This window comes from Gambusia affinis, linkage group LG19 (genome assembly GCF_019740435.1).
Source record: "Gambusia affinis linkage group LG19, SWU_Gaff_1.0, whole genome shotgun sequence".
NCBI classification, from domain to species: Eukaryota; Metazoa; Chordata; class Actinopteri; order Cyprinodontiformes; family Poeciliidae; genus Gambusia; species Gambusia affinis.
Window position 1 is genome coordinate 14,571,626 of NC_057886.1, and position 13,774 is coordinate 14,585,399.

The window sequence follows — 13,774 nt, forward strand, 5'->3', positions numbered from 1 at the left end:
TTGTTATCTGGGCTTGTAGAATCATCAAATTCATATGTATCCCAAATTCATTCCTCCTTCCCTTGTATTAAGCAACTACTGAGCCAGAGAAAAAGAAACAAGCGTGGCAAAGAGTCATGCAGCCGTGCCCAACTTTTTGCTCCACTTCATCAGCTGGCTGAAATAAGTCTTCCACTCTTCCCTAGTTTACTGAAAAAAGATGGATTGTAAATCTGTACAGCAGGGTCATGAAAAACATAAATGATCATGATGTTGCAACTAAAGGAATGGCACAGCACTCTTACAGCTTTAACTTCCTTCATAAAAACACAGAAATTTGTTCTTTCACTCAAGATGACCAGGACAAGGACATACTTCTTTTAGGCCAGGACAATTCGTAGTCCTGGCCTAAGAACTTCTGGGAGCATAGTAACCATCTCCACTTCAAATTTCAGACCAATCACAAAGTTTTCACCAGACACCACACTAGGAAACAATTCGTCCCAGGTGACGATGTGTCAAGAGCAAATTGCAAGATCTCCCAAATCTAGGCTTCAGGAACCAAATTGTTTTTATTCCCGTTACCCCAAGAGCAAGGCCAAGTTTCTCTTCTTACAGAGTATTTAGTGAGTGGCCTTTGAGGAAACAGTTTTTTAAACCACAGTTGGCAAGCTACAAGTGGCATGACCTGTTAATAGTTGCAAACGACTGTTAAGCAGCTAGTTACCACACATCCCACTAAGCATACAAGTAATCTGTATTTTTTTAAATTTTTAACTAAATGTAATTAGTTATATATACATATATGTTACTGTACTAACAACGTGCCAACAATGGTATAATGGCAATGACTTAAATTAATTTATATTTTAATTTGCTTATTATTACAAACAGATTTATAATCTTAGCTGTTGTTGATAAAAGAAATCACTTCATGCTTTTTGTTCATTTTTGTTTAGGTACTGTAACACCATGAATCAGTGATATTTTTGTCAGGTTTGTCATATGGTGAGCATCTCATAGCAGCCTATGACTAGTATTTAGAAATTAATAGTTTATTAATCCTGACACAAAAGAAGATTTATAAATATAGCTACTTTATACTTCCAGATCTTTCAGAAATTACACTACTTGTTCCAATTTGAACATAAATAGAATTAAGACACTGCTTTGACATCAGTTAAGTCTAGCATGACTGTGTGTGCAATAAAAGAACAAAGAAAATCCCAATGTTGCAAAACAAAGAAGAATCTATATCAAAATAGGTTTTGAATAATTTCTTAAAAACCTCCAATCTTCTCTTTCTCTAGCAAATTCATTAGCACCTTACACACTAGTTTTTAAATTGTAGAAATGCAGTCTATGCAATCGTCTCTGTTACCTCATGACCAGGAAGAATATGCTGATTTATTATTTCTGACTATCTTTGGTTTACTTTCACTGCAGATGGGTAGCTCTATATATAAACTGCTCCTAGTGCGAAAGATCAGTAGTCATGATTTCTATGGATAAGCAAAACTGTCGTTTTAAAACTACCTCCCACTCTAAATACCCCTAAAACTTTACGCCCTTTTCCTTTTATCACTGTGGAAAAAGCTACAAGGTACAATTTTAGCTGATTCAGTCACAACTTGACAAAACATTAAACTTTATAAGTGTGTTTGGCCCCAATAGTCTCAGAGGCCTCAGGTTGAGGAAAAATCGTGTTGCCTTAAAATTTATTTCTATTGTTCCTTCTTCACCTCCTCACCTCTTGGTGTCACTGCATAGCAAATCATTTACCCATAAGACCTGCCATTTACTTTGTTCACTGCCTTCCAAAGACAGAGTGACCCCAAAACACACCTTAGCATCACTCAGCTAACCTAATACAGAGAGGCTGGTATCTATGGCAACCAAGATCCATACTACTTTGAAGCTTTAGTTCTTTATCCAGAAAAATAAAAAGACTATTCTGTAGAGGAAATTACTGGCTCTCTTTGTAATTCTCTCAAAATTGACCAACCCGACCACTGCTTTTAAATTTAAAAGAAAAAAATGAAGTTCATAATTGATGACCAAGTTTTGATTATTTCACGGGCAAGACAAAAGATATCGGCATATTTTATTAAGCATGGCAATTTCAAAAAAGGTTCCTATTAACTAAGGATGGTCTTTGTTAAGTCCTTGTAATTTTTTTTTAATTTATCACAATGCAAGGTGGACAAAAAACGTTTCTAATATTTAGCAAAAATTAACTATAAAAACATGAGGAGTGTTCAAATTAGGCTTCTTGAAGGTCAGTCTTTTTAACCAAGTGTTCAGTACACTTTAAGATAACATGAGATTGAGCTAATCCTCAACAACCATCTTTTCTGCAAGTTTTTAATTCTTTGTCAGCGTGCAAGACTTCTAAAATATTTAAATGTATTTTCAATTTTTTTAAAAATGCCATAGTTTTTGTGTGGGTATGCATGCAGAATTACCTCCTTTGTGCAGAGTAGCAAGGCTTTTGTTGCTTACTCCACTTGCAAAATGTGTGTAAAATAGTGTGGTCCGTGTTGCCCAAAGTGGCAGCCTCTGTCTCAGACATGGACACAGTTGCCACAGGCATGTTGATGTTCAGTTTATGACCCTTCCATGAAAGGCCATTGTCCACTGCACTTACACATTACTTACTAGAATTTTCCGTCTCTGTTCCTCTTTCAGTCTATAATTATAGTTTCTCCCTCTTCAGTAATTAGGGACTTCAACAAGGATCTGGACTGTCTCCATCTATTTTCCCCCTCTCTATCTTTTTTCTCCCACCCACATAAAAGTTTTATTTTTTCAAGCACAGCAACATTCATGTTTGTTATAGTGTCATTTCAGACAGAAGCCACATTCACAACGTGACTTCACATCAACTGCATGCATCGTGACGGTTATGAGGCTTCTTTGCAGCCTGTACACACTTAGTACTGCCAGTCTCTGCCCTTGAAAAAGCAACGTTGAGTAAAAGAAAAAGAAAAATGTCTCTAAACCATCCGCCCCCAGACGTGCAGAGAAGGTGGGTGTGTAGAGCAATAGTCCTCTCTGCATCGCAGTCAAAGGCACAGAACAAAATCTGCTCTTCCACAAGCAGTGAAGATTATGAAGCCTCCTGCAGTGGATAATGCAATCATTTCAAAGCCCCAGGCTTCAGCAAGCATCAACTTGTTGAAGCACTATATTCTGGAAGCAGATGTTATGGAGCTTGAGTCACTTCAGACTCTTTTAAATCTTGTATTATTAAACAAGCAGTGTCTGATGTGACCATACTCTGCCAGAACAAAAAGAAAAGCAAATGAAGCTCTGGGTTACATCTTCATACAAGCGACTCCAAACAATTTCTTCATGAGAGTCCACAGGATCAGCGCTGTATTTATACAGCAGACCAGCCCTGTTTATGTCAGGCCCATTTGGGAGCTTTTATGAGGAATTTTAGCATCCTCATGAAATCTCTTCAAGTGAAGATATGCATATTTGTAAAAGATCAAGTGGTAGCCCCCCAGCACCCCTTCAAAAACAAAGAGTTCTTTGGCAGGACAGAAACGCATAAGAATAATGGCACATTGTTGCTAAGAGACCGCCTGTTTCGATGTAGTTCTCTTATCAACCAAGTATGGCTGATGTGACAATAGTGAAACTCACAATAATGTTGCAATCAAGACCCAAACTACTACATAATACAGTCACTGTTCACTTCATTAGTAACACCTTGTGGGTTCAGTGTTGGACCCCCTCTTGGATACAAAACTCCCTTAACTCTTCATGACAGATTAAGAAAGGTGGTAGAGACATTCTTAAGATTTTGGACCCTTATTAATATCATAGCAACAACATTACTCAGGTTCTACAAATTGTTGGCTGCATATTCACACTGATTCCACCACATCTAAAAGGTTTCTTACTGGATTCAGATTCTGGTGTAGGCCACTGGAGTTAAGCAAACTCAATGCCTTGATCAAGAACCCAGCTAACATGAGCTGAAAGTTTTGACAATATTATTCTGCTGGAAGTAGACGAATGAAGCTGGTCATAAAGGGATAGATATGATTAGCAACAGTACTCAAGTAGGCTTTGGTGTTTAAGCAATCCTCAGCTGGTATTAAAGAGTCCAAAGTGTGGCAAGAAAATATCTTACAAACCCTCACACCACCATTAGCTCAGACAAGGCAAAATAGATCAAAACATTAATCAATATTTGACAAAACTGTCCACTGTTTTCCAGGTTGTGTTGACAATCAGGGTGTGGTAATGCATGGGAAAATGTGAGCTTGTCCCAAGGGTTGCTAGAAGTGAGTCATGCCCTTCTATTGCCTCACCTGCCGAGGGTGTGTTTAAAACCTGCACTGCATGTATCAGGGAGAGAAAACATCGTTTCTTCTGACAAACACTGAGTAAATGCAAGAAAAAATTCCTCTATAGGGCGTGCTGGGTCACTTTGCCTCAGTGTAGCCTTCCATTTTGCTCACTGTTTAGGATAAAAGTGTATGAACCCAAACTCAGCCCTATTCTTCTTCCTGAGCTTCTGCTTTAATTAATCTGTTTGCTCACTTTAAGCAAGCCAGGTCATCGCTCTGACTTCAGCCGTCCACTTCGTAAGAGGCTTGACTTGAAGCGCTACCCTATGCAGACATGACCAGCTGGTGGAAATGACAGTAGTGCAGACACACACCAACAGAGTGTCAGTCCTAAGTATCTGTCTCACCAAGTCAGCATGGGGATAACTAGATGTAAACCGCCATGTCTGGGGCTGCCTGCCTACAGGAAGGAGGGGAGCTCAAGTCAACAAAGGATCATGGAAAAATTGCTGGGTTTCCTGTGCCAACTCCCTTGCTGATCAAGATCATGTCACAAAGCTTAGGTGTGCCCGGTGCCTTAACCGAAAGCACAATGCCTGCAGGGAGATTCAAAATCCCTAGTCTCACCCTACTACACACACACACACACACACGCACACACACACACACACACAGTAAATCGGGCTAAGATGAGACACATCAGCATTTACCCCCCTCATTACCCTGGCGATTACTCAGTATCTTGCCAGCTGCTTGTTGCAACTGCTTTACAGTCACCACATGTTTTAACAACCCTCCTTCCTCAAGAGATCTCTGCTTGCATGCTATAGAATGAAAAATTACAGACATACTCAGAATGCCTTGATGGCAGAGAAACTGCAAGAAAGCAGAGTTGCAGAACTAATCATTACTTCTTCACAAAATCAGCGGTTTTCCACTGTGACTGACTGATTTAAGAAAAAATAGGGACTGACTTAGAAAACATTCTAATCAATAAACATTGAATAATTATCAATCTAATGTGCCTTTTGAGGATCAGAATACATGTTCTCCAACATTTAATATCATCTATAAATCAAGAAATAACTTTTTTAAAATTAAAAAAAGAAATTACTTGAAATTGTCCTTTGAAAATTTTTCACATTGGAATAAACTGCTTTGAAATTATGATGGTGTACTAAACTAGAAGTATTGCTCTTTCATTTTAGTGAGAAACTTTGGCTCAACTTAACTTTTTCAATTGACTTTCATCATCTTTGGTTTGCAATGAAAGAAATATAATAATCAAGCCTTTATTCAGGTTTTGCTTCTCCACTTTGTGTTGATCACAATCATTGGAAGAAGAGGCTCCAAAGATTTCCCTCAAAAATTAGGATTTTTTTTATTTTTAAGACATACACCAGATTGCAAAATCATGATTGGAATTAAATATCAAATAATGCATTATTTACTCACAATGCCCAATACATACTTCCAATTTAATTTTTCTTACAAAGACTACATAGAATTATACAAAGTGGTTTATTACTAAACAAACAAACAAACAAAAAAACACAGGGTGAAGTAGATAAATTTTTATTAAACGCATTTGGTGGCAGTTCTTAATTACGACACAGTAAATATGTTGAATCTGATTTTTCAGTATTTGACTTGCTGAACATAATCCCAAATGGTCAATTTGTGATCTATGACCAATTGACTGATGCAACTCAAATATTTACATTTCTGCATTGCATAGTTTAGATTTGCAGTTTTAGCAACAAAAAAGAGCCATATTTTTTAAAGATTAATTGGTCAGTTTGCTTCAACTATTTGTATCACTGATTTTATCTAGAATTCCCTCTCTACCTATTTACGTCCCGCATCAATGAACTAAATAATGATTAAAATTTATTTTAAAAAGTTAAATACATTTAACAAGCAGAAAAAAAACAATGAAAATTATTTATTTATTTTAATCGAATCTCACTATTTAATGTTTTTAAACTGATAAAAAAAAAAAGAAGAGTCTTTTTTGGGTTTTATTTGCCACTTGGTCAGATCCCAAGAGTAGGAGAGGGACTGCCTTATCACTCTGCTGCCCCTCAGAGTTCCTGCCTGTCAGGGCTCTGACAGGGTGCCTCCTCCCCAGTGGCAAAGGTTCACTGCTGCGTTTGCACTTGAATGAACAAAATTTACAGAAAATCTCAACTGACCCTAAAAGGAGGACCTAACATATTCTGTGATAAACCCACGCCACTATAAGTAAAGGAATAATCCTTACAACTCTTGAAGACTGTATGCTAATAAAAGGTTCCAGAATCATCGGTCTCAATACCAACAAAGAAGGATGTAAAGCCATTTGAAAAAATAAATAAAATAAAATGCTTTATGTATTTTGATGAGATTGTTAGTACCTTTTGAAAATAACCTCTAAGCAGTTCACCAATTTTCTTAAAATTGTTTTGTTATTCATCTGATGTAAATTCCTAGTCCATAAATGTCCTGTTTTCAATAGCTGTGAGGAGAAATTATCATAATTTACAAAACTAAAAACTTGAAAATGTCAGTGTGTAATTAATCTGCATAATGTGTTTCATAGTGAGCTAAATTACTGGAATAAATTACCTTTACAGCAAAACTTATTTGTATGAAACGATGGATTTAATCAATAGGACTGGAATAAACTTTGCACATCTTAAAAATAATGATAAATTAATGTGTCTGTCTATACACACATACATATACTAAAAACTATTAGCCGTTTGTGTAGCTACTCATCTGGTGTCATTCCACACTAGTTCAAAGATCAGATAACATATATCAGATAAATTAACCTACTTGATAAGCTTTTATTCTCAATTACAATCACAACTTTTTAACCTCATTCCTGTATTTTGGAATTAAACAGTGGCCACCAAGACCACACAGGTCTGACAATCAGGTTTGAGAGGAAGAGAACAAATGTTTACTTGTTGCAACAGAGACTCAACCCTCCCTGCCTGCCAAACGCAGTCCTGTGGAATGCAGACTGTTCCCATTTCAAAGAACTAGGCTTGCATAAATCCATCGGTTTACAGGGAATAACCTAACCGAACCTAAACTATCACGAGCACAGAGGCGGACTAATTCAACAGGCCTTCATGTAATGAGACGGTGACCCTGATTTTGCAGGTTCGTGAGCGGTTTTGGCTGAAAGGTGTCGCCCTAATTAACCTGGGAAACATGGGTGGACGTTACGAAAATTACTTTTTTTTTTTTTCTTTAAAGACTGAATTTGAAATATTCAGTCTTTAACTGAACTCAGCTTTTGCGCTTTTTTGGTAGACGTTAATAAGAAAATTACCAGTGCACTTCTACGCCTCCTACGTATTTTTAATGGCCCAACAAATAAGCACAATCTATATGTCCAAACTTTGTTCATTAGTTCAGCCTTACCTTATAAACATTTTCCGTAAAGCGATGAACCTCGTCAGTGCGAGACATGGTGAAATCTTCAGCCAAGACCATAAACGGTTTTTATCGCAAAAGCGTTTATCCGTGTAAAAAACAAAACAAAAAAAATGAGTGAATGAACAGGTAGAAAAAGCAGGTTTGAGCTCACAGCGAGCAACAGAAACGCCACCGCAGGAATGAGGTTGCGCTCCCGAAACCTACAAACTAAACACACCTTCCTTCTCCGCTGCTTGACAGCCCGCTGTTGCATTCACGGACCGAAAACGAATGCCGTGTTTTTCTCAATCTCGATGATTTTGGGTGGTTTTCAGATGCTGTGCGAAGTTATCCTTAACATGTCATACATATAGTACGTAGAAAGAGTCATAGCATAACCCAAGGAAATAACCACAAAATGGTTCATAATTTAAGTTTCATTGCAAGTACACCGAAAGCAAATTCCTACAGTCGTGAAGGTAGCATTATCTTGTCAAATTGTAGATTTTGTGACCGCCTCCCACACATATGACCAAGTAGAGCCTGATTAACACACAAAGAATGTATTTTGATTCTATAAATTTGATGTGTACTATGAAGTAATGGATTTAAGTAATTGGTAAAAAGTTTTCCGTTGGGCCTTATGTCTAATTTATGTTCACTGGATCATTTGGGACAATGTGTTTTAGGTCTCGGTATACGTGTAGTTTATCCACATACGTGTCTCCGGTTCCAATATAATATTTCATGTACAAACGCTGCAAGCCATAGAGGCTTTCCAAAACACCACTGGGATCTATTTGTTCTGAACTTGACATGAATTGATGTCCACTTTCCCAAATCTAGGGCTGTGCATACCATATTCCTCTCCCAAGTAACTCCCACTTTCAGCAAGCTTTTTATTTTTCGACAATAAACACGTTCAATGTACTGATGACATTGTAATGGAGACGTAATATATTGTCAGTGTATTACCACAGAAAAGAAAGCAAACAATGCCCTCTTCTGGATAAATGCATGCTTTACAACTTGATAGGAAAAAGTCTGAACTCTTATTTTATTACAGCTTGGTTTATTTTCTAAAACGGTTTTTTTTTAATTATTATTATTATTTTATGGTCATTTTAAAACATCTAAAATCCTATTTTTTCTACATGCCTTAATCAGCACAGTGACTATGAAACAACTCCAAATTAAACAGACAGAAATGCAATATTTCACTTTATGCTCCTGTAGACTGTCTGAAAAGTCTATGTTGGATACAAATCCTCCCCTTCTTACAAAACTAATAGGGGATTTATTTGCAGATAAGTGCTGGGTATCAACCGGAAATTCTCTTAGGCTGCCAGCATCTCTCTGTCCTCTTGCTTCCTTGCTTCTTTCCTCTCTAAAAAGACAAAAATAACAAAATTAAGTTTGAAACATTTTTTGATGAGCAGAATAAAATGATATAGTCTACCTGTTTCAACTTTAGCAGCTTCTGGTATCTCTGGTACAAGATCAGTAGGAACCTCTGGCAGTGCTAGATCTTCTCCCTGAATAAAAAGAAAAACAAAACAAAGCAAAATAACACCATCTGGAGGCTTAAAGGAATGTTTTATTGACAAGCTAAAAAAAAGAAATAAAAAGGTTTTTACAGACTTCATGAACACCCGCTTGTGCACACCTTTATTCTATTTATTGATAGCTTGAGGCCGAAATATAAAACTGCTTCATTAAAAATGATATCATAAGAACCAACCCTCAAGCAACTTGAAGCTATTAGTATAAAAAATAAACAGGTGTGGTATTCCTCAAGTAAAGACAAAAAGGTCGACATTTTGCTCATCCATCCAGAACATCTTCTTCCACAAAACCTGTTTTATTATTTTCATGGTTCACTGCAGAATGTAGCTGAGCTTGAAAGGTGTACATTTAAGCAGTTATTTTTCCCTCCTTTTTATAGAAGCTGATGTAAAACTATCTCAACAGGAGAGAGTGAGATTGTAAATCATACATAAAAGGGTGCATGTTTTGGTGAATATGTTTCAAGAGATAAACTCTCATCTCAGATTTTATCCCCTAATATCTTGTTTTAATCCAGACATTTTTAACCAAATCTGGTATAAGAAAAAATGATGGAAAATTTGATTCTTAGATCTGGACAGCAGATGTTTCTGTTGTACTAGATGTAAGCAAATCCAAAGTGCAAGACAAGTTAAGCAACAATTTAGGTTTTAGTCAGCATTAATAACTGCTATTTCTAAAATAGCACATATTATGGCACACATAATTATTGAAAATTATGTGTGCCATAAAAACTACAACTGCCTGAAAGTTTCAGCGTTGCTTTTCTTTCCTCGATGAAGCCTCTGATGCGGCTGCTTACTGAATTTTACTGGATTTATAATTGAAGTTAGGCAGTACATGAACTCGTGTAATTCAAAGCAAAACATCCACAATAAAATAAAATACAATTTTTGTCAGATATTTTACTCTAACAAGGATTTACGTTGGATTTAAGTTTGTTTTTTCTGTTTGTTTGTTTTTTTAAGAACACTGATTAGGTATTTCTAGGTGACCAAATGAGGGAAATGTGCTGCTCTTCTCTGGTAAGATCAACTCTACCCTTAATACAGTTATTTTCAGTTCACTGAAATCTTTGAGTTTTATTTATATAATAAGAATAAATGCAGTCATTGAACCAGTGTCAACACTCAATTATGAGACATAGTCATTTTTTACAGTCTGACAGAGTGTATCATTAAAAACAATTAGAACACAATACAGACTTCAATCCCTATAAATCTGCATAATTCATGAGCACAATTGTTTTGGTTACAACTTGTAATTGGATTCTTACAAGGCTGTGACTTGTTGAAAAGCCCTCGGAAACCTATTAAAAATCTGAAATTAAATATGTAAATTAATATGAATCAGCTCTTCTCCAAAAGACGCAAGCAGCAGCTCAGTATTGACGTTATGGATAGATTTAGTTGGAGCAGCGTAGGGAGATGTGTGGTTGAAAAGACATTTTTAGAATAAATATAAAGTTAAACATCCATCTTAGAACCCACCTGAGTGATAGCTTCTAATTCTGCTAAAACTGCTTCTTCATCCTCTTGTGTCATGGCTCCAGCCAACATTTCATCTATGTGCTACAAATGCAAAACGTAGACTTGTTGATGCATATCCGCACTTAATCACAGACTATCTGCACTTTTTGAAGTAAAAAAAAAATAAAAATAGGTAATTTAAAAGCAGTAAACAAATAAAAATACACAGGATGTGGAATCATTTGCATATAGGTTACTCAGAAGTACCCTTTGATACTCAATTGATTCTTGGGTCTCATCTAGGATTTTTTCCACATCTTCTATTGACATGATCTGTGGGAAAAAAACAAACAAAAAAAACATATTGAATTTTGTTTTAAATTTCAGACTAAAATGTTAGTTTTTTTTTTCACATTCTGTCAGACTTGTGAATCCCTTAAGCAAGGTCTAAGTATCTAAGCATGTGCAACATTCAGAGTGATGCTGCTGAGGCTTTTCTTTAATCCTTTAATCTTAAAGCCATGTGCATCAGCTATGTTGTTGTACCACGATCCAAAAGCCTTCTGCGCTGCTCAGACCTTTTTTTTTTGCAAGGATCACACTATAGAAAGCATTCCTATCAAATGAAACCCTGACACAGTTGCAGTGTACACTGCTGTAAGGAAAGCTTAAGAGTGCATGAATACAACAAATGTGCGAAGGCACATTTCTACACAGAGAACAGAAGAAAAAAGAAAACTAAATATATACCTCGTGCATATTTTTCAGGCATTCATTGCCAATTTTAAGCCCCTCGATGACTTTCACCTCGATTTGCATGAACTCAATATCTTGAACCTGTTGACAAATAATATATTTTTTAAAACATAGTTGCAGAATAAATGAGAAGCGCACCAACAAAACGGTCAATTCAAAATTGGTAAATTGGGTTGTTTCGTCACATTTAAGTCAACTGTTAAGATTTAACTGTTAACTTAACGTTGCACATGGAGGGGGACAGAATCTGACCATTTTAAGCATAATTTCACATTCTAATAAGATGTTAACAGAAGAAAACTGAGCTATTTTTCAATATCACTGACATGTTTACAACAAAGTCTGAAGAAGAACTAAATTTAGGTTGCTAATTTTAGAGTGTGAAACTTAAAATACCTAAAAACTAAATACTACAGCAAAGTTGGTGTATTTTAAAGAATTTGATTATCTGTCACAGATCATGCTGGATTCAGAAATCGTTTGGAAATCTCACAATTGAGTTAAAACTCAATTCACTCAAGGAAATACAAACAGAAAATTAAGTCTACTCCTAGTAATGCTAAATGCATCAAATACACTAGTTGTATAAAAGTAAAATAAAAAGCCAAACACAGTGTGAACTGTGACCTTGATAACGATTTTGTCTTTGTTTTAAAGTGAGGATAAAATCCTGTTTGACTGTCGATAGAGTGCGATATCTGTGTAGTGTTTGGTTAGACTGAAATATTATTCTATTGTAGAAATTTTGTTTTCATGCAAAACTAAAGAAAAGTACTTTTGGAACAGGCTAACTCAAGAATCAGCAGATCAGAGTTCTACAGTTGATTCATATTTCTCATGGATGCATCAGGGGACTTCACCTCAGCTTAATCAGACAGATGTTTATTTATTTTTAAACAAGAAAGAAATTAAACTCACCATATGTTCTAGGTTTGAAATCTGACTCTCGGTTTTCTGTAGTAGCTGATCCTGGTAGCGTTTCTTCTTCAGCAGGAGAAGTGCTTTTCTGCAACACGTTATAACACACAATATTCAGCGGTAAACAGCAGAAATAGAGGAAACACAGCAAGTGATGCCACTGGTTGGGATCTGCTACAAACTGCTGTCATTTGCATCTCGAAGTCTGCTTACTCTTTCTTGCCATCTTTTAACAGCTGCTTAGCCAGAAGTCTCTCCTTATCCAGCAGTAAGGTGATTCTCTTTTGATACTGTTTCAGTTTATCTCTCTGCTGCTTTAGTTGCTGCAAAAGTAAGCACAAACTCAGAAAGATATGTCACGGATATAATATAGCAAGCGGTATTCCATTTATTAAGCACAGATAATTTTGTTTAATTTTGTCCGACAACAGCCCTGTGCTCATCTTACGGAGCTCCCTCCTCAGCTTACCAAAATGGCTTTGTCTTGCTCCGTTACACGAGAGGATCGGCTCTTTCTCCCAAAGACGTTTCCCATTATTTAGCCACATCCTCCTTTATCGACACACAAAATGTGACTTGTTATAGAGCATTTTGTTGTAGTAATAAGCAGCCTCAAATGGCTAGCAGGCTAGCTGTTTACGCCATGTCCGCACGATTTTTGTCTTGTTTCCTACGGCAGGCGAGGAAGGACTAGGCGTCCGAGGTATGACTTCGCTTTGGGATTAATGTTTAAAATCTTTAGGTACCACTTACTCTTATGCAAAGATAATCTCTTACATAGAAACAGCAGCCATATTATGGCATCAGTTTTCATAAAGCTAAAAAAACTAGTGTTATATTTCAAACTACAGCACCCCCTATTGATTGATGTTAGCACCCTGGACAGCTCCTTCTTTATTTTTTAATTTATTTATTTATTTATTTATTTATTTATTTATTTATTTATTTATTTATTTATTTATTCATTTATTTATTTATTTATTAACGTAATTATTTTTCTTAATGACTGTACAGCAAATTGTGGAGAAAATGACTAGTAGTTCTCCTGTAGAGAGAATAAGTTTGTGATTTTAGGTTTGTGACAAAATGTGAAAAGGTTCATATGAAAATACATATTTTGCAAACAAATGGACTAGGTTTTTTTGGGTTTTTTTACTGCCATTAAGAGGAATCATCTTTGCACAAAACATTACCCATCAGTGGTATCCTGATTCCAGTATGGTATTGTGTTCAAAACAATCAAGGCATAATCACAAAATGCTTCAAAGTGTTGTTTTTAGACCTGGCAGATGTGTCAGAGCTGCAAATCTGTATTCAACTGTGGTACAAATTCTGGAACTTCTGATTTTACCACACTTTTCTGTTGTTCCT

At 36.2% G+C, this 13,774-nt stretch overlaps 2 protein-coding genes across 5 annotated transcripts in view; both read right to left on the reverse strand.

Annotated features, from left to right (window-relative positions):
• baiap2a (BAR/IMD domain containing adaptor protein 2a) overlaps positions 1 to 7,960 on the reverse strand; it is a 53,889-nt gene extending 45,929 nt beyond the window's left edge. For 2 of the 4 annotated variants that reach the window (XM_044099827.1, XM_044099828.1), the window contains exon 1: positions 7,701 to 7,959. In XM_044099827.1, coding sequence (XP_043955762.1) covers positions 7,701 to 7,772 — 72 coding nt within the window. In that variant the 5' untranslated portion in view covers positions 7,773 to 7,959. Of the gene's footprint in view, positions 1 to 7,700 lie in introns of all 4 variants that reach the window. The other 2 variants (XM_044099829.1, XM_044099825.1) reach the window with 2 other exon arrangements.
• A 600-nt stretch (positions 7,961 to 8,560) lies between these two features.
• LOC122822041 (charged multivesicular body protein 6-like) lies at positions 8,561 to 13,210 on the reverse strand. Its single transcript, XM_044100398.1, has 8 exons — positions 12,873 to 13,210; positions 12,617 to 12,726; positions 12,404 to 12,491; positions 11,480 to 11,566; positions 10,997 to 11,062; positions 10,751 to 10,831; positions 9,154 to 9,229; positions 8,561 to 9,081 (listed from the first exon to the last, which is right to left on the reverse strand). Exons 1-8 carry the CDS (start codon positions 12,936 to 12,938, stop codon positions 9,032 to 9,034), a joined length of 624 nt encoding a protein of 207 aa, XP_043956333.1. The 5' UTR covers positions 12,939 to 13,210; the 3' UTR covers positions 8,561 to 9,031.
• Positions 13,211 to 13,774: the final 564 nt, after the last annotated feature.